The sequence below is a fragment of the Schistocerca cancellata genome, chromosome 1 (genome assembly GCF_023864275.1).
Source record: "Schistocerca cancellata isolate TAMUIC-IGC-003103 chromosome 1, iqSchCanc2.1, whole genome shotgun sequence".
NCBI lineage: Eukaryota > Metazoa > Arthropoda > Insecta > Orthoptera > Acrididae > Schistocerca > Schistocerca cancellata.
Window position 1 is genome coordinate 118,836,185 of NC_064626.1, and position 18,846 is coordinate 118,855,030.

Here is an 18,846-nt window from a genome sequence, read left to right on the forward strand (position 1 = left end):
TTCATTACTGTACATCATGACAGGAGTTTTGTAACTATCAAATCTTCTATAAGCTGTTGGAGGGGTGCCTTGAATTACTCTTCTAACTGCCGACAGTTTCTGCTGTGTGTTTGTGACTTGCATTGTAACTTGATCTCGCCAATTTGACAATCTTTGATTCAAGTAGATTTTGTGTGTTCCAATTCTGACTTTATTGATACACTGGTATTGCCCTGTGCAGACATTGCAGCTGTGACCAATTCATTTTCCATGTGTCCTAATCCTGAATCTAATTTGCTATTAATATCTTTGTCTTGTGTGGAGGTCATTACGAAATGTCATCAACAATGTGTGTGTACTGATCATCAAATTCTTTCTGTACTTATAGCTCCCTGCTCTTCCACAAAAGAGTCAGCTTTATTTTATAACTCCTTCACAGTATCCATTAATTGTTTTTGTTCCTTTGCCAAAGAATGTATGACATCTGGAGATGTTTTTAACTGTGCAACTTCACTTGGGAAAGGATTACACTGTAGTGACAAAATATTAAATTATTAGTCATTTTTATTAAATGGTTGGATTGTTTTTCTAATTGTGCTGGTAGGTTGTTAAAGTTCGTTTGTTGTTCAATTTTGAGGCCTTCTATACTTTCTTCCACTGTCTGCAAACTTTTTAACAGATGCATAATTGGATCAACTGGTTGATTATTATTTGGACGCTAAATTCACATGATATATCGTCCACTGGAGCATTTACGTCATATAAAACATAATTGGGCTGAACAGTTACATTACAGAAAATGTTTTCTGTGTGAATTTCACCCTCACATAAATGGTCACCAATTACAGCGTCTCTCTCAGAGTAAAATTCTAGATTATGTTATGAAATGCGTGAATTTCAAATTTCTGCATAAGCTAATTCACTTTATTCGATGTCAATTTCCACATCACGATTTTCTCCCATAGGCATTTGAGTAGTCTTTGCTATTTCTACCATTACACAAAATGTAAGCAAAAAATGTTTAAAAGAAATGTAAGTAACTTATGGTCCAAAAAGTCTCTACATAGTAATAGTGCTTAATATTTACAATTAACAAAATCAATAATTAAGGATCGTGCATATAACAATGTGGTGTGACTTCTGCCATTACATTTTTATATCTTCTTCTTCTTCTTCTTCTCCTTCTTCTCTAGGACCACGGGTAACCCCATCATGGACTGCCTTTTCCTCTTCTTCTCCCAGAAGCTCTTCATTCTTTCTCTTCTTCTCTCCCGCTCTTCTTCTGAGATCTTCAGTTTCCATTTCTCCTGTCGGCACCACTGGTGACACTCTAATCTTTTCCTATATTCCTCTCCGTCATTCCAACCAGTCCTTCGGAAGTTCAACAACCCACTTCGTTCCTTTCTTTCCCCTTATCCTCCCTGTTGTTTCCCACACTCTCTTTGTCGTTCTTTCCATACTCATCCTAACTACATGTCCAGCAAACCCTGACCTTTTGAGTCTGATTTCCCCGGATATTGTTCTCATGTTCCGGTACAATTCTTCCCCAGATCTTCGCAATCACCTATCTCCACCTCTTTTGGGACCTAGTATTTTTCTCAGTATTTTTCTCTCTTCTTTCTCTAGTTCTTCTGCCCCATTTCTTCCTAGTGTCATTGTCTCAGCAGCATATAATACTACATTCCTCCCCGTTGCCTTGTAGTGGCTTATGTTTGCCTCTATAGATATATCCTTTTTTTATATCCTACTAGAACAGCCATCTTGTGGTCAAAAATTACTGCAGAATTAGAATTAGAAGTCGGAAAATTTGAAATTACAAAAAAATTTCTTTGTAATGGACGAAGATCTTAATGTTGAATGCTGTACACACATGATAAATGACGAAAAAATGCTGTTGTTATTATCTTGAATAAGAATATGATGTAGATTCCTGTTAATAATTCGCCTCTTTCCCTTTTTTGTAATTGAGTTTTCTCTATTGATCTTTTCTTCCAGTTCATTTTTCGTTAACATTTATTCTGTACTGTCTTGTCTAAATAAATGCGACGATCATGGAACATTAAAACCAGACCATGTAAAATATGTAAAAGTTGTGTTGCAATTTCGCCATTAAAATTCTATTTCTTGAATATAAAAGGTTAATGTTTAATTATTTGATAACTAACAAGAAGAGAAAGTGGAGTTATCTTAATGACGTGACTTTGGAAAATCTGCGTGATGTATTGTAGCTGACTCGCTGTAAACAGGTTGATGTCTGACAGTGAATCGATATTTCAGTGCATTTATGGCCTTTTTAATGCAGTGGTTCCTTATAAATCGTGGGACTTGGAGTAATAAATTTAGGATGAATGCAAGTTCTATTATTGACCATGCGATATTCATTCAACGCTGCTGTAATGGCAGCTGGTCAAGGTCATCACCGTATTAGCACCGTACAATTTAAATCATCACTCACCATCACAATAGCTGAAAAACAGGACAAGAAGTCGTACTAATATTAAATAAAACGTCATTTTTAAAGACTATATTATTAATTTACGAAACAGAAAATAAACATCTTAGAACAGTCGTCGAGCCAGGAAGCGCGCGAAAAAAGGATAAGTTATAGGAAGCTAAACTTTTTCTATAACTTTTTTCTTGAACAAAATCCAAACGATTATTGTGAGTTTAAACGTCTTACAAGCGTTCATAATACTATCTGTGCATTGTGAGGACATATTGTTCGATACCTTAATGAATCCTTGTGTATTTTCGGTAATTATATACTTGTGAGACAGTTGTATGTTGAAAATGACAAAAATCAATAACATGCCAATAATCATAATAAAGTTCGAGTTTTGGAAATACGACCTTTTTACCCACAAACGATTCTTATCCGCGTTTGGTGATATCGATACCAAGCAATTGACATGTTTGTTTGAAATATCGATTTATTACTTATGTCGATTTCTGTGTTATTGTTTGGTAATTTGAAAAGTTCAAAGTGAATTGCATGAGACGAGTTCTTATTACGTTGAATTGAATATTGTATTGTTTTTACTCTGCAGTTAAAATATGAGTAAAAGAAAGGCCCAGTCTAGTGAAAACAACCCTAATTATGATATTTGTGAATTATTACTGGGTGAGCTCAATGATGGAATTGTCACCAATTTGTTGTGTCTGTATTTAACAATTTGTGCCGTAAAGAAATCAGCATTGGTGAACACACAAGCAAAAAGCTGCCCCATTATGTGTAGTTTACTTAGTTCTGGCATGTAACGTAGCGCTGCATTTCGATTCCATATAGGGCTTATATTTTATCTCCTACTACGCCTCCCTATCACGCCTATCCTATACTACTACGTTATATGTTCTTATTTTCAGAAAATATACATTTCTTCAACAGCGAGATTTACCTCTTTAGTCTGCAATGTAGTTGAGGATAAATTTCGGTGTTCGTTCAACATTATGTCTTTATTAGCCAAACCAATTTCCAAATGTTGGGTTATCCGAGATTCTACTGAAACAAGGAAGCAGCAGCAGAAATATTATTTATACTCGAAAACATCAAGTACAGTACACAAAATAAAACAAAATGGCTGACTTATATTTTAGTCTGAAGAACTAATGTATTTCTAATTGTAGTATAAACCAATAGACAGTACCATTTTCTCATTTCAGTCTGAAATCAAGAGATGCATTTTTAACTTCTCAATTCCTTCAAATAATTCATTGGAAAATAATGTTTTTTGGTCAAAAGAAGTAATTAGTAAGAAAATTGTGTGTTACAATATTTTCCTTCTTGCCCAGGTTTCAGAATGGAATTGTGTAATGTGGTGGTCAGATAGTTAACAAATTCTTGTCTGGCAAAAGGCAAGAAGTTGGGAATTCTTTTCAATTAAAAACGTATCTCATTAACTGCTCTACAATTTATGTGAATGTCTAGATTCAAGGATTGAATAATTGCTATTAGACACATGGCAAGTAGCAGTGTTTGTTATAAACCTGTATCGCAAGTTGGACTATTCTGTAGATATGACTAAGTATTTATAGTTGTAAAAAAAATTTTCCTTGAAAAATTTCATTATAATCAAGTAAATATTAACCTACTAATGACAGATAAACAGCAGCTTTATTGTAAAGTGGAATAGATGGCAAGGTATTTCAAAAGAATAACTTTATTGTTGATTTATTTGATTAAATTTAGATAGCATAAGTGTAAATGTAACCCAGCAGAATAGTAATAGTTTAATGTTAAAACAGTATATTCATTAAGTTTCTTTGCTGCCTTTGTCTTCTGTTACTGTATATCTTGACTCATTCCATATCCCTGAAGGTAGAGCTTATTGGAGTCTGCAGAACTCTGTTACTGAATTAATGGGGGTTATTTTTTGTAATCTGACGCACTTGTTTAACGTATATAATGCCTTGATATTCACTTCTATGTCACTTATTGTCTCTGGCAATTACTAGTCAAAAATGCCAAATTGCACTGTGGTTTTGGAGTCCATGTTAGACTGTAGGTCCTCCTGTAACTGATTTAGTAGGTCAGTTCAAAACGTTAAAGAAAGGGAAGGACATATGGCTTGCGATGGGACCATACCAAGTAGGCCTGCAGCACTATAGTTTTCAGACCAAAATTGCTTTATAATTTCAGATAATAGGGTGTATAATTGTGATTTGAAATTGACTAAAATGTTCAGGACTTCATAATTCCACATTGATGGTCTGTATCATCATTCCAATTGCTCATTCCTTCTATGCTTATTTCTGGAAAATGGCATATGCCTTAATGCATCTTGTTTTTTTAACTCAGTGTATAAAAACATTGGGCTAAGTATTTGGCAGTCCATAATCACTCTTCTAACAGAACCTTATTTACTGAACTTTTGCTTACTATTTTGACAAGGTTTCATTATTTTGTATAAACATCTCACAATACTCTAGGAAATTTGTTCAAGATGTTTGTTCAGTGTCACATCCTCTTAATTATAACATTATACTGTATCTAAGTTTTGTTATTTTAAGATGCAAGCTTAGCCATACCTTATTGTTTGTCATTTTTAAGAATAAAATTTCTAAACCACACTTTAGCTATTATTGTGTGAGACAGTTTTGCTGTAAATCAGTTGCATTATGTCTATTAAGGAAAAAAAAGAAAAAAAATATGTTGTACCTTCTCAGAACACATGATTTCTGATGTTGAGAAATGATATGATAAATCAAGAACAATAAGCTGCACATCTTTGAGGTACTCCATCACTAACTTTCCTGCACGTTGAAAAGTGTACTCTACTTTGTGAAAAGAAGCTTAGATTTCATTAGGTTATTGAGAACTGCCATGTGAAGAATGTGATGCATTTTAAGTGTACATGTGGTAGAGGGTTTCATTTTGTGTTAACCCGTACATTTAAGCAGTCATTGAGCTTAGTGAGACAACACCAATAATTAATCATTCTTAATTATTTGCACGTTTTGGAGCATGTTTACAGTTTTTTACTTTTATGTACTGTGTGTCAATTGATTTACAATAATCTCAGTGAGTATATAGCTACATTCTGTTTATTTGCAAGAGTGACTTGTATCTATAATCATATCAAACTTAATGTTGGTCATGAAAGGCACAATGAAAATACACTTACGCGTTAGCTTTTGGCCACATTCTTAGTCAGAAAGAAACTTTTCTGACGAAGACTGTGGGCGAAAGCTAATTTTTGCTCTGAACAGGAACATGTAGAAGAACTGACAGACGTGCCCGGTAGAACTGTTTGTGTTGGGAGGGACTCTCCATAGGATACAGTCACTGTAAAGGAACTCATAAAAAGCAGTGACTGCTGCATAGCAGGTGTAAAATGAAGCAGAAGGCTGTAGATAGAGATGTTGAGTTAAACTAGTTTTACTGTCAAGAGTGCAATCCGTAAAACCTTCAGTGACTACCATACCAGAATAGTGTCAAAAGATCTTTCACAAAATCCAAAGAAACTCTGGTTGTATGCAGTGGCTATTACTGGTACCAAAGTTGGTGTCCAGTCAGTCGTGGAGAAAATAGGAACTGAAATTGAGAGTAGGAAAGCAAAATGAGAAGTACTTAATTCCACTTTCAAATGTTAGCATGATTATTACCTCAGTTTAATTCTCGCACCACTGAAAGGATTAGTGAAATAGATATTAGTGTCAGTGACATTGAAAGCCTTAAAATTGAACAAAGCTCCTGGGCCTGATGGAATCCCTATCAGATTCTGTACTGAAATGTGGCTCCTCTCTCTCACCCGCCTGATTTAGCTTCACTGATCAGGATAGTAAAAACATGCGTATATTAAGGGAATTTTCATTCACAAAGCAGGCTTATCACATTCACACAGTTCAATACTGTTCTATCCTGATTAAATTGAGCTTAACTTAAATTCCATAAGGCAGTGAAGCAATTTCGAAGTCTCGGTGCGACGAAAATTGTCAGTCGATCTCCTGGAAACATTTGTAATAATTATTAACTTTCGGTGATCACATGGGGAAGACCGGAGATCTGCTGGTAAGACCGTGTTAGCCTATTTATTTGAAATAACTGGATATCTTGAGCATACAAAACGGCAGGTTCGTCCAGTGTAAATCAGATGTTCCCCACTGATCCCGTGCAACACAGTGTAGTAAGCAGACACTGTCAATAATAATCAGTTAAATAATATGCGAACACACTTACTTTAGTTTAGTTCATGTATTAAATTCCTTCTCATACAGAATCTCATCAAGATGGCGACTAGCCCAACAATACATACATATACATCCTCCTTCTTTCACGACTAATCGGCAAGAAGTTCTCATTCTTTTCCTAAGAGAAAACATAGATAGCAGAGAAGCTATTCCATGGAGTAAATGGACGCTCCAAGGAATAATTGGGCTTGAAACTACTTTGCATTGATAATCGGTAAGATAAGAAGAGATATGTACTGAGTTATATAATTTATAAAATTTCTGAAAATATCGCAGAGAGACCGCTGCAAGAGACATTACACCTGGAACAAAAAACTGTACCTGTTAGTTGGAAGAAAGCACAGGCCACACCAGTCTACAAGTAGGATAACAGTAGTGATCCACAACACTACCGTGCAGTACCCTTAAAATGCATTTATTGTTGAATCTTAGAACATATTCTGAGTTCAAAAGTAATAATCTACCTTGAACAGAATGACCTCCATGCCAACCAGCCAGGATTCTGAAAACATAGATAATGTGAAATCCAACTCTCACTTTTCTCATGTGGCATACTGAAAACCACAGATCAAGGCAGTCAGGTAGATGCAGTATTTCTCGAATTCCAAAAAACATTTGATTCAGTACCACACCTGTGGTTATAATTAAAAGTAAAATTGTGTGGAGTATCAACTGAAATTTGTGGCAGGATTAAGGTCGTTTGGTAGGGAGGACACAGCAAGTTATCCTTAATTCAGAGTCTTCAATAGACATAGGATTTAGATTTTCTTGACCTTGCGGATGATATTAATAATAACTTCTGACTTTTTGCAGACGATACAATTATTTGTAATGAAGTAATGTCTGAAACAAGCTGTGCAAATATTCAGTTAGATCTTGATAAGATTTCAAAGTGGTGCCAATGTTGGCAACTAGCTTTAAATGAGGGCAGCACAAATTATCACAGGTTTGTTCATTCCAAGCGAGTGCATCATGAAGATGCTGAAATAACTGAACTGGCATGTGCATGAAGATAGACACAAACTATCTTTCTAGAGCCAACTTTAAGTGAGGAATTTAGAAATATATTACAGCCTTCTATGTATTGCTCCCTTAGGGATCAAGAAGATGTGATTAGACTACTTACAGCATGCACAAAGGCATTTAAGCAATCATTTTTTCCATGACCCATATGTGACTGGAACAGAAGAAAGCTCTAATAACTGGTACAATGGGAGGGGCCCTCTGCTGTGCACTTCACAGTGGTTTGCAGAGTGTTGATGTAGATATTAACTGAAAACTGCCCTATGGCATAGAAACAGTCATGAATTTGAAGTCATAATTTTATAATTGTTCATAGTAGTCATTTAGAAACTTTAATTTCAATTTAAGTTAATATACTTTTAAGTCTTCCTAATTTGCCACTCAAGTGGTGGTTGGGTGAGGAAGTTCAGTTGTCCAACTCATGTTCCCACCATGTGATAGTCATTGAAAAGCATATCCCTCAACTTGTGTCACGAAACGGATTCCGTTGTCACAGTGACATTTCAGCTGTGGCTACAGTCCAGCCATCTTAACGAAGCGATGACGCCAACTACACTTCATTTACACAACTTACTCATTTAGGCCTACATTCACCCATGTCCTGATTTTTTGGCACTGTATTACTGAGTTTCCATGACTGACAGGCAGTCACTGAAGCATATGTACTATTTACTCAAAGGTTTTCGGTTTATATCAACTGAGGGTTAACCTAGAGAAATTGTGGTAGAAATACTTTCTTGGTGTAACCCTTCGGCTGTCACTTTCATTGCTTCCATTTCAATGTTCTGAAATTATGACCTTTTGTTGGTGACAAACATGAAAAGGAATAAATGTTTCGTTCATAGTTGTTAATGTGCTTAAGTAGTAGTTACTGGAGGCCAGGGGATATACATCACACATTGTCTGCATTACACCTTTTCATGTTCACAGTAAGTGCCCCAAGCATTTGTAAAGCACCAAGAATCCACACATTCTCTTCTGATCACTCCAGTTAATTATTTTCATAGTTAACTTGTTTCAATTAAAATTGCTTATTCTAAAGCGGTACCTTGAATAGCATTCATACATCCCTTTTTTATACCAGTGCAACATGTATGTCTTTATTTTAAATACCGGTATGTCTTGCGTATTCACTGTACAACATAGCATAGAGTTAACTACTACTTTAATTATGTTGATCTAAGATTGTGCTTTACAGATTTGACTTAGCTTCAGTGTTGTTCATAAGATTTTGATAACTTTGTATGAGGTGATACAAATTGTAACAGCATGTAAGACAGGTGAAAACTGTGTGCTAGACCAAGACATGAATGATACAATACCTTTTTGAGCTGTGCTGTTCCAGTTGTACCATTTGAGCATTCATTTAAGGGCAGCTCACATGTTAGTATGTCTTTACTTCTGTTGTAAACTTTAGAGACTTCCTCTCCATAATTATGGAGCACTAGCAGCTTTGAGAAAAGAATATGGTGATCTAATGGATTTTTGTAACCCATAGCTTGTGATGATGTCATTCTCTCTGTCAGATTTGCAGTGTAGTAACAACACTAAGGCTGTGCTAAAGTCAAGCTCTGGTATATTCTTTAACATTAAGGTTCAGGGGTTTTGCTGGATAGCGTCTGAAGGGTTCTGACATGGCACTGCTTGTAGTGGTTTACTCAAATAAATTAGGCATCCGGGTTAAAGTTCACATCTAGCACATAATAGTCACTTGTCGCAAATGATCATCACAGTGTATTCTCTGCTGAACTGCTTAACTTATGGTACTATCACTCCTGGAAGAAAAATATATTGTGGAGACTTGGCTTAGCCACAGCCTGGGGGTTTGTTTCCAGAATGAATTTTTCACTCTGCATGGAGTATGTGCTGGTATGAGCCTTAATATCAGATAAGGTACTTGCAGAAGTGAAGCCGTGAGGGAGTGTCGTGAATCGTGCTTGGGTAACTCAGTCAGTGAAGCACTTAGCTGTGAAGGACAAATGTCCCCAGTTTGAGTCCTGCTCTTTTCACAGTTTTAATCTGCCAGGAAGTCTTATATCAGTGCAAAATCTGGTGTAGAGTAAAGAATTCACCCAGGAAACAGTCCTGCAGGCTGTGTTTAAGTCATGTTTATGATGTGTCCTTCTTCCAGAATTGCTAGTAAGTCAGGAAGGTGGGGGATGAGGTCCTGACAGAAGTGAAGCTGTAATACCAAGTTGTGAGTCCTGTATCGGTAGCTCAGTCAGTAGAGCACTTGCCTACAAAAGGCAAAGGTTCGAGTCCGGTCTGGCGCACAGTTTTAATCTGCTAGGTAGTTTCATATCAGCACACATTACTGAAAAATGAAAATTCATTCTGAAGAAAGTAAGGAGGTAAACTGATTTGCATTCACAATATAAAATATAATGAAGTCACAAGGCCTGGGTGCCTTGGCTGTATGTGGAGACTTTAGTTTTCTACATATAATATTTACGTCTTCTGCTTCATTTATCAACAGAATTTGTGAACTACTTTGGTGTGGTCTTCAGTTACTTGTAACTTTTGTTTTGGCACCAGTGGGGCCTGTAACTGACGAGAATGACAGTATCAACCAACTAAACTAATCCAATTGTGACTCGTATTCTCTGATAATTCTGTATTTAGAATTTTTAGTTGAGATGTAGATAATTCTTCTACTTTGTTGCCGGGTCTGCCTGATTATCCATTTGGTAATTTTGTTAACATTTGTTCTTCATAACTTGTATATATGTATGTATGCCTTTATTAATGCATTAACTTACTCAGCACCACTTCCAAACAATGATCAAAGGATAAATACATAGATTTCATTCAGTAGACGGAGTTGCTTCCCTTGAACACTTTGTGCCGCATTTAACACATACTGGGTTGTAAATTGAATTTTAATGCCTAGTTTCTGTGGTGTGGTGCTCTTCTGCTTGGAGCACAGATTGACTGCAGATCAACTCAAAGCTTCAGCTAACTGGTAGTTCCATTCCATATCCAATACCAATAACCATGGACCTTACCATTGGTGGGGAGGCTTGCGTGCCTCAGCGATACAGATGGCCGTACTGTAGGTGCATCCACAACGGAGGGGTATCTGTTGAGAGGCCAGACAAACGTGTGGTTCCTGAAGAGGGGCAGCAGCCTTTTCAGTAGTTGCAGGGGCAACAATCTGGATGATTGACTGATCTGGCCTTGTAACACTAACCAAAACGGCCTTGCTCTGCTGGTACTGCGAACGGCTGAAAGCAAGGGGACCGAGGGCATGCAGCTTTACTGTATGGTTAAATGATGATGGCGTCCTCTTGGGTAAAATATTCCGGAGGTAAAATAGTCCCCCATTCGGATCTCTGGGCAGGGACTACTCTAAGAGGTTGTCGTTATGAGGAGAAAGAAAACTGGCGTTCTATGGATTGGAACGTGGAATATCAGATCCCTTAATCGGGCAGGTAGGTTAGAAAATTTAAAAAGGGAAATGGATAGGCTATGAATACACTAAGCAGATTCAGAAGGATGTATGTTGCAGTAAGTACTGGGAGATGAAGAACCTTGCACAGGATAGAGTAGCATGGAGAGCTGCATCAAACCAGTCTCAGGACTGGAGACCACAACAAAAACAATAACATTATTGTATATGACAGTAAAATATAGTTTCTAGTTTGTTGACGGAATAAGTTTTTCTTGGTAATATGTAAGTTTTTTATTTCTTTGCATTGAAGAGAAAGATCATACCACAGTGACTAGAAAAAACTTAATAATATGGTAATGGAAAGTTATGGTGGACTGTAGATAATTAAGGAGTAAAGGTAACAAACTCACTGAATGGTGGAGGCACTGAGTTGGTAATAGCCACATAAGCAAAACTGAAAACTACTGAATAGTGGAGCCAATAAGTCAACACACACACACACACACACACACACACACACACACGTGTCTGTCAGCAAGTCAACACCTGTACCATTCAGTGAGTTGTTACCTTTATTCATAAATTATGTACAAAAATGTTATTAAATTGCTTAAACTGTTGTTAATCATTATTTATATACTATGGCAATGTCTTTAAAATAAAGCAGTCTTTAGCTTATAAGGAAAAAAGTGGGAGGTTCATCCGCACATTGTGTGCAGCTCTTGGCTGTTAGCTTCCCATAATCCATAACACAAGGAACAAGCTAGGATTACAAATAATTAGAGTGAAATAGACAAAAGTATAGAACGAAACAGTGTGTATGAATTGCCTGTTTCTAGTTTACATAGACTTTGAGAAAGCATTCGTCTCATATTGATCAAAATTGCTACATAGAGCCCCTGAAAAGTAAGGTATTGGTTCATTATGCAACACTGTACCAAAAAGTAAATATGTTCTGTGCTACACCTTCATCAGGATAGTAAGAAATTCAAAATTGTAAGAGGAATCAAACAACATGATTTCAAATCACCAAAACTCTTCTCAGTAGTCACTGAGAAAGGATTCAGATTCCTAATCTATTGAAAACGAAGACAAAATACATATAATTGGAAGATATGGAAACCACATTATTTTGGCTGATGACACTGAACTCTATGCTGCCATGCAGATTCACCCCAAAACTAAGTGCATGAACTTAATGCAGGAAGTTTGAAAGTAAGCTTCAAAATCAAATTTAGTAAGACTAAAATAAGAATGAAGACACTGAAAAATTAATTTTATAAATCTACAATAAACTCATAGAACCAGTTGATGGGTTTTTATACTCAGGACAATTGAAGACAACTGAATTATTATCAGATGAGATAAAAAGGAGAATGAACTGTGTAGTGGTTGTCCACTGTAGTAGAGAGTTGTTAATGTAGCTTCTTTGACAATTTTAGTTAGTCCTGAGGCTGCAAATGCACCCAGGGCACAACACCAGCAGGGAGTATCCACTGGAGTGGACTGCATGCATTTTGAGCCTCAGGACTAATTAACAGCACCAAAGTAGCAACATTAACAGTTGCCCACTGCAGTGGATGACTGCACCACAGGCTTAGAAAGGGCTCAGAGTGCTTATCAATATAGTACTGAATACAGCATATACTTTTTAAATAAAATGAAAAGGATTTCTCTATAGCTTCTGTTGAGTGATATGGCATTTTCTTGTCTTTCACTTGAATTTCCATAAAAAGGTGGGGAGAGGGAGGAAGAGGGTGAAAAAGTAAGATAGAGCTACAGTTAATTCAAATTTTTGTTCAGCAGGATTACAATAGGCATATAAAAGGAGATTGGTAGCATAATCATTCATCCATCCATCCATCCCCACATCTTGTTATGTCAATCCCATCACAAGGAGAACCTCAGGGATGTGGACTGAGTCAAGTTATACATTAAGAGGGGGAAGAAACATTGTTGGCTATTTCTGTAATATATACTAACAAAAATAATGACTAGCACTAATCTACTCAAACTGATAATTGAGGCGATTACTTCTAGATGACAACATATATTTATGTTAGGAGAAAAACAGTTCCTTTGAAAGAATCTGCTGCTCCTCCTCATGGTCTACTCAGCTTCTGTTTTTATCCAATATTTCAGACAAAGAATTTATGTAGCTTTGCACAGAGCACTAATACAAATATGAAAGTTATTCAAAATTTACATTCTTGAGTACAGTCATTCTGATAAATTGTATAAGGAGTGGCTAATGAGGAATTCTCTTACTTTGTTTTTAAATATTTGGAAATGTGCAATTTCCTGTCTGATGTTCACTGACAATCTGTTTAGCACTTTTGCACCATAATATAAAACTCCATTCTATATCCTGATTCATAGCCTGTTTGGAGTTGATGACTGTGCTGGTATGGGTACACTGATTCTCATCAAATTACTTAAATTAATCACCGTTGGAGGTGGCTAGTGTGTGCATGGGTAATTGTCCAGGTAAACTTTTATGCTGTTGATAATTTTCCCCTTGACTTTACGGCCGAGAGAACAGGTGGGCTGCCCCGTTGATGCTCTTCAAAAGGAATAGGCTGTGTGCCAGCACTGGGTTTCACCCTCTCTCTCCTCTCATTATCTCCAACACAAGTAGGAAACAACACTTTGCACACATACACACCCATTACATTCATCTTCATTTAACAAATACACTTTCCCACACACCTCTCATACTTCATGTAGGAAAGGGCATACAGGTGTGAAGAAGGGAAAATCTTCCCAATTAGGTGGCTGAACCTACCCTTTGGGGTCTCCCAACCATTCATGCTATATGACTTTCCTTTTAGTCTGCTTGGAAATTATACCTTCTAATATTGTGAGTATGAATTGCTGAATTCATCCTAAATTTATTCTTGTTCTTAATCACAAGTAGTATTAGTGTATGTATTGGAATGTAAGTGTAAAAAGCTCTAGGGCACTGAAGAGGCTTCTGCAAGATGTTTGTTTATTAACTTTAAGTAATATTCATACTAGATGCTTCTGTGGAATAACCACTGTTTTCACCTTAGCTGCAAGGCCCCTGAAGATTCTGCCAATAAAACAGAATGAAGTACAACCTTACTTTTTCTGCTCGATTACTTCTGAATACTTGACATGACACATCTCTCATTTTGATTTAGAGTTGGCTGATTATGAGCGAAATGTTAGTCGCAATATCCACAAGTATAATGCATACCGTAAAGCGGCGTCAACTCTTGCGGCACACCCTACACGTGTCAAATCTGGTGCAGAAGCTCGAAAGCTGCCGGGAGTGGGAGAAAAAATTGCCAAAAAGATAGATGAGTTCCTGGAGACAGGGAAGCTGCGGAAAGTGGAAAATGTAAGTGTTTTTGAAAGCTCCGTGTTGAACGTAACTCTTTTTAGTGGACTTGCGGAAAACATAATTTTTCAATTGGAGTAAAGCACAATTGTTTCTATGAGCAAATACAAATTTCATCTTTTTCCTTAATCTTTTTTCAGATTAGAAATGATGATTCTTCAAAAGCAATAAATGAGTTAACAAGAGTTTCAGGTATAGGACCAGCAAAAGCAAAAGAACTTGTTGATTCTGGTATTAAAAGCATTGAAGATTTAAAGAAAAACAAAGAGAAACTTAATCATCACCAGCTTATTGGGTTGAGGTGAGCTTAGTAGGGTTGTTTATTAGTGCTTCTGTTGGAATAAGGCTAAATTAGTCTGGTATCATAATTGTCACTTACTCTGTTGTTGTAACTGTTAAATTTGCCTTGTACAGTTAAACTTCAGGTTTCATCTAAATTTATGTGAGACTGACACGTACTAGAACTTCCTATTATATTGTATGGAAAACAGGGTAAAACTGTTCTCAACCCAGACATTGTTTTGAATGTTTCAGCACCTTACTGTTGGAAGTGGTATGCTCTTGTCTTCCTCCAACATTTGAACTAATTCACTCTGTCAGCTATTGGGAACCTTACAGTTAAATGTGGATTTTTCATGTTAACAAAACGTTGTCAGTAGTAATGATAAGTGACCACAAAAAAAGGACTGACTGAAGACTAAACCTTGGAACTTTGGATTTGAAATTTGTTTACCCATGGTAGCCACTGAGATGTCTCTCTGTAATTTAACAAGAGGGCCACAAAGGATAGAAATAGTTTCCAGTAATATGCTGCTGAGATGACAGCACCAGGTTGTTGGTAATTATTTGTTGTAGTTCTCTTTTCTGCACCCAAGTTGGTACAGAGACATTTGAGATTCCATATTTATCCAGAAAAAGTCCTCGCATTATTCCACAAGTTTATGATTCTCCAGGAACTTTCTATCTGATGTCTATACTTTTAATGAACTGTATACTGAAATAGCTAAGTCGGTAATATAGAGAAAATTAAAGAAACTAAATTATTGCATGAAAAACATACATTATCCAGTTTGTTTTTACCTGTAATGTGCATGGCAGTCATTAGGAAATTTATCTGGAAAAGGATGTAAAACTTGAAGAAGGGGTGACTAGCTTGATATTTATTTGATATCACTCAATAGTACTTGTATCACATGTGAGAAGACTGACGTACCCTAAGTTTACTTTGTGTCATACTTGTAAAATTGTAGTTTTAGTGTATGATAATGCAGATTGTTTCAGGGCTGTATATTATTAGTAGATTCATGATTTGCAAACTGTAAATCTGAGTACTGGGTGACAAAATAGTTCTGGTGAAGAGATTGGGCTGCTACTAGTGTACAAGCATAAATCTGGCTAGTAGTGTACACAAGAGGGAGATTTGAATTTTGAGATTTTCTTCATCTACATTTTCCCATCATACTTAATACTGAATGATGTATCAGGAGTGCAGCCAGGTTTTCTTCTGGGCACCTGTCAGATACCTTCAGGTGATCTACTGAAGACTGCCTTCGTCTACCTGTCACACACATTTTATTTGCACACAGTAAGCATTTTGCACATGTGTCATGACTGTATCAGCAAGACCGACCGCACTGCCTTGATGGAAATTTACTGCCTCAGTGATTTGTCTTGCAGGTATGATGATGGTGCAAGCACGGAACGTAGACAATGTGCTGATTAATTGTGTGAATAGGTAGTCAGTGTTAGTCTTCGACAGCTCACTTGTAGTTTTCTGGCAGGTGGCCAGATGAAATATCGTGCTTGGTAGAAAATGTTGACCAGCTGCAATCTCGAAACAATGCTAAGTAGAGAGGAGATATTTGCATATGATGATACTTTTGATTAGACGGAGTGGCCGAGCGGTTCTAGGTGCTACATTCTGGAACTGCGCGATCGCTACAGTCACAGGTTCAAATCCTGCCTCGGGCATGGATGTGTGTGATGTCCTTAGGTTAGGTAGGTTTAAGTAGTTCTAAGTTCTTCTAAGTTCTAGGGGACTGGTGACCTCAGAAGTTAAGTCTCATAGTGCTCAGAGCCATTTTGATTAGCGGTGATGTGCTACTCACCACATAGAGGAGGCTTTGTGTCACAGACAAGCACAGTGAAAAAAAAAAAAAAAACCTTAGAAAGATTTTTCAGCTTTCAGACTCAGTTCTTGTTCAGAATTAGAAAACACGTGCATGCATGCACTCGCGCGCGCGCGCGCTCACACACACACACACACACACACACACACACACACAAACGCGTGCATGCATGCAGTCACTGTCTCTGTGCACTAATACGCATCTGCATGTGGTGTGAGTAGCAATCTAGCTGGAGTGGTTTGTGGGGGTAAGGAAGGTGCAGAGTGGGAAGGGGGGGGGGGGGGGGGATAACATGGTAGGGATGGGGAAAGATGTTAGTGCTGTCTGTGAGACCCTGCAGGGATGTGGCGAGGACAGGATAGGGCTGCTAGATGCAGCATCAGAAGCGAGGTGGGGGAGGCAGGGTGGTTGTGGAAGAGACAGAAGTAGAGAAGAGGAAAAGACTGTAAGTAAACTGGTGAGATACAAGGCATGTGTAGTACTGGAGCGGGAGTGAGGGTAGGGACAGGTGCTGGAGGACAGGGACTAGGGAAGGATGAGACAAGGGGGCTTACAGGGGTGAAGGATACGTTATAGAGAAAGTTCCCAACTGCGCATCTCAGAAGAGCTGCCGTTGGTGGGGAGAATCTAAATGGCACAGGTTGTGAAGCAGCCGTTAAAGTGAAGCACACCGTACTGGTGGGCATGTTCAACAACTTTGTGATCCAGCTGTCTCTTGGCCACAGTCTGGCTGTGGCTACTCACGCAGACAGACATCTTGTTAGTTGTTATGCCCACATAGAATGTGGCACAGTAGTTGCAGCTAATTAGGTAGATCACATGGCTGCTTTCATGTGTGGCCCTGCCATTGATTGGATAGGATACACTTGTGATAGGACTGGAGTAGGTAGTAGTGGAAGGATGTTTGGGATGGATCTGGCATCTGGGTCTGTTGCAGAAGTATGATCCATGAGACAAGTGGTTTGGAGCACGGGTGGCATAGGGACAGACAAGGGTATTGCGTAGTTTGGGTCAATGACGGAATAAGGGAGGCACAAGCAGCCAAGTCCAAATCTTTGTGATTACTGGAGTCAAAGGGGCACATTTTATAGGCTAGAATTAGGCTACAGATAGTACTGAAAGAAATTAGAGCAGGACAGGAGCAGATGAGTTTCTTGTATGCTTACAAGATGTGGAAAATTTGAAGTGATAGATATTATGTACTGTCTGATCACCATGTACCCAAAGAGATGGAGAAGTTAAATATCAGGAACTATACATTTGCATCATTTTCATGTAGACTTAACATGGAAAACAGAGGAGTTGCAACATGTGTAAAAGTTGGACAAAAAGTCAAACATTGAAACAAGTAGGTTTTGTGTTGATAAGAAACCAGAAGCATTTGCTTGTGAGTTGTTACTGCAGAATACTTTTTGATGATTGTAACAGTCTACAAATCCCCTCTGGGAAACTTTCAATTTTAGCAGCTAATATTCCAACTCACATACAGCAAGATAGTAGGACATTGATGACATTTTTGTAGACAGTACTCAGTCTGAAACAATTAGTATGTACCCAATGTAATGTAGAAAGATGTGCTAATGTCAGATTCAGTTTATTCTACAGTAAATTTGTGTCAATATTTGAAAGTTACTTTCCTAAAAAATTAGGAGACAGGACATCCAGTCACTGTACAATAACACAATAACAATTAAACTAAATGTCAATGTTGTGACAGATAATTCACAAGTGGCAAGCACTTTTAACAGTCACTTTATAAATGTAGCAGCAAAAATAGGATTAAATGGTTCAGTTATGGAAGCAAGAGAATATATTAGGTTGCTGCATAAATTTGTGGCATTTTTGTTTTGCATGTTGGTATTCTAGTTGCTATGGGTTCATTTTTTGAATGTCATTTTTTATTTGTAGTTCACTGTTGCTAAATAAGTTTACACTTTGTAATTTTGTGAGTTGAGCTGTGGGTGCTAGGAAATGGAGTGTCAAGTAGAGAAATTGCAACGATTTTGACTTGTTCTTCTATTTGAGTTTAATAGTCAGAAAGGCTGTTTGGCTTTGATGAATTGTTTGAATGCATTAATCCACAATGACTCATGTCAGTGTGCGTGAGAACTGCCGAATGTGATGAACTGCGATTATTTCACCATTATGCGACATTTGCATGCAGTTGGGAAGGCTAAAAAAATCATGTGCATGAGTACCACAAAGCCAAAATAAAAAACTTTGTGGATGGCCATATGTGCATTTGTACTTGCTTATCATCAGTTGTCTTATGA

The 18,846-nt window shown here is 37.4% G+C and overlaps 1 protein-coding gene across 1 annotated transcript in view; it reads left to right on the forward strand.

Moving 5' to 3' along the window:
* Positions 1 to 3,214: 3,214 nt before the first annotated feature.
* The window catches only part of LOC126166621 (DNA polymerase beta-like), a 56,512-nt gene continuing 40,880 nt past the window's right edge, over positions 3,215 to 18,846 (forward strand). Inside the window, exons 1-3 of the mRNA XM_049920417.1 lie at positions 3,215 to 3,529; positions 14,245 to 14,444; positions 14,585 to 14,745. Of these exons, the coding sequence (XP_049776374.1) occupies positions 3,427 to 3,529; positions 14,245 to 14,444; positions 14,585 to 14,745 (464 nt within the window). The 5' untranslated portion in view covers positions 3,215 to 3,426. The remainder of the gene's footprint in view (positions 3,530 to 14,244; positions 14,445 to 14,584; positions 14,746 to 18,846) is intronic.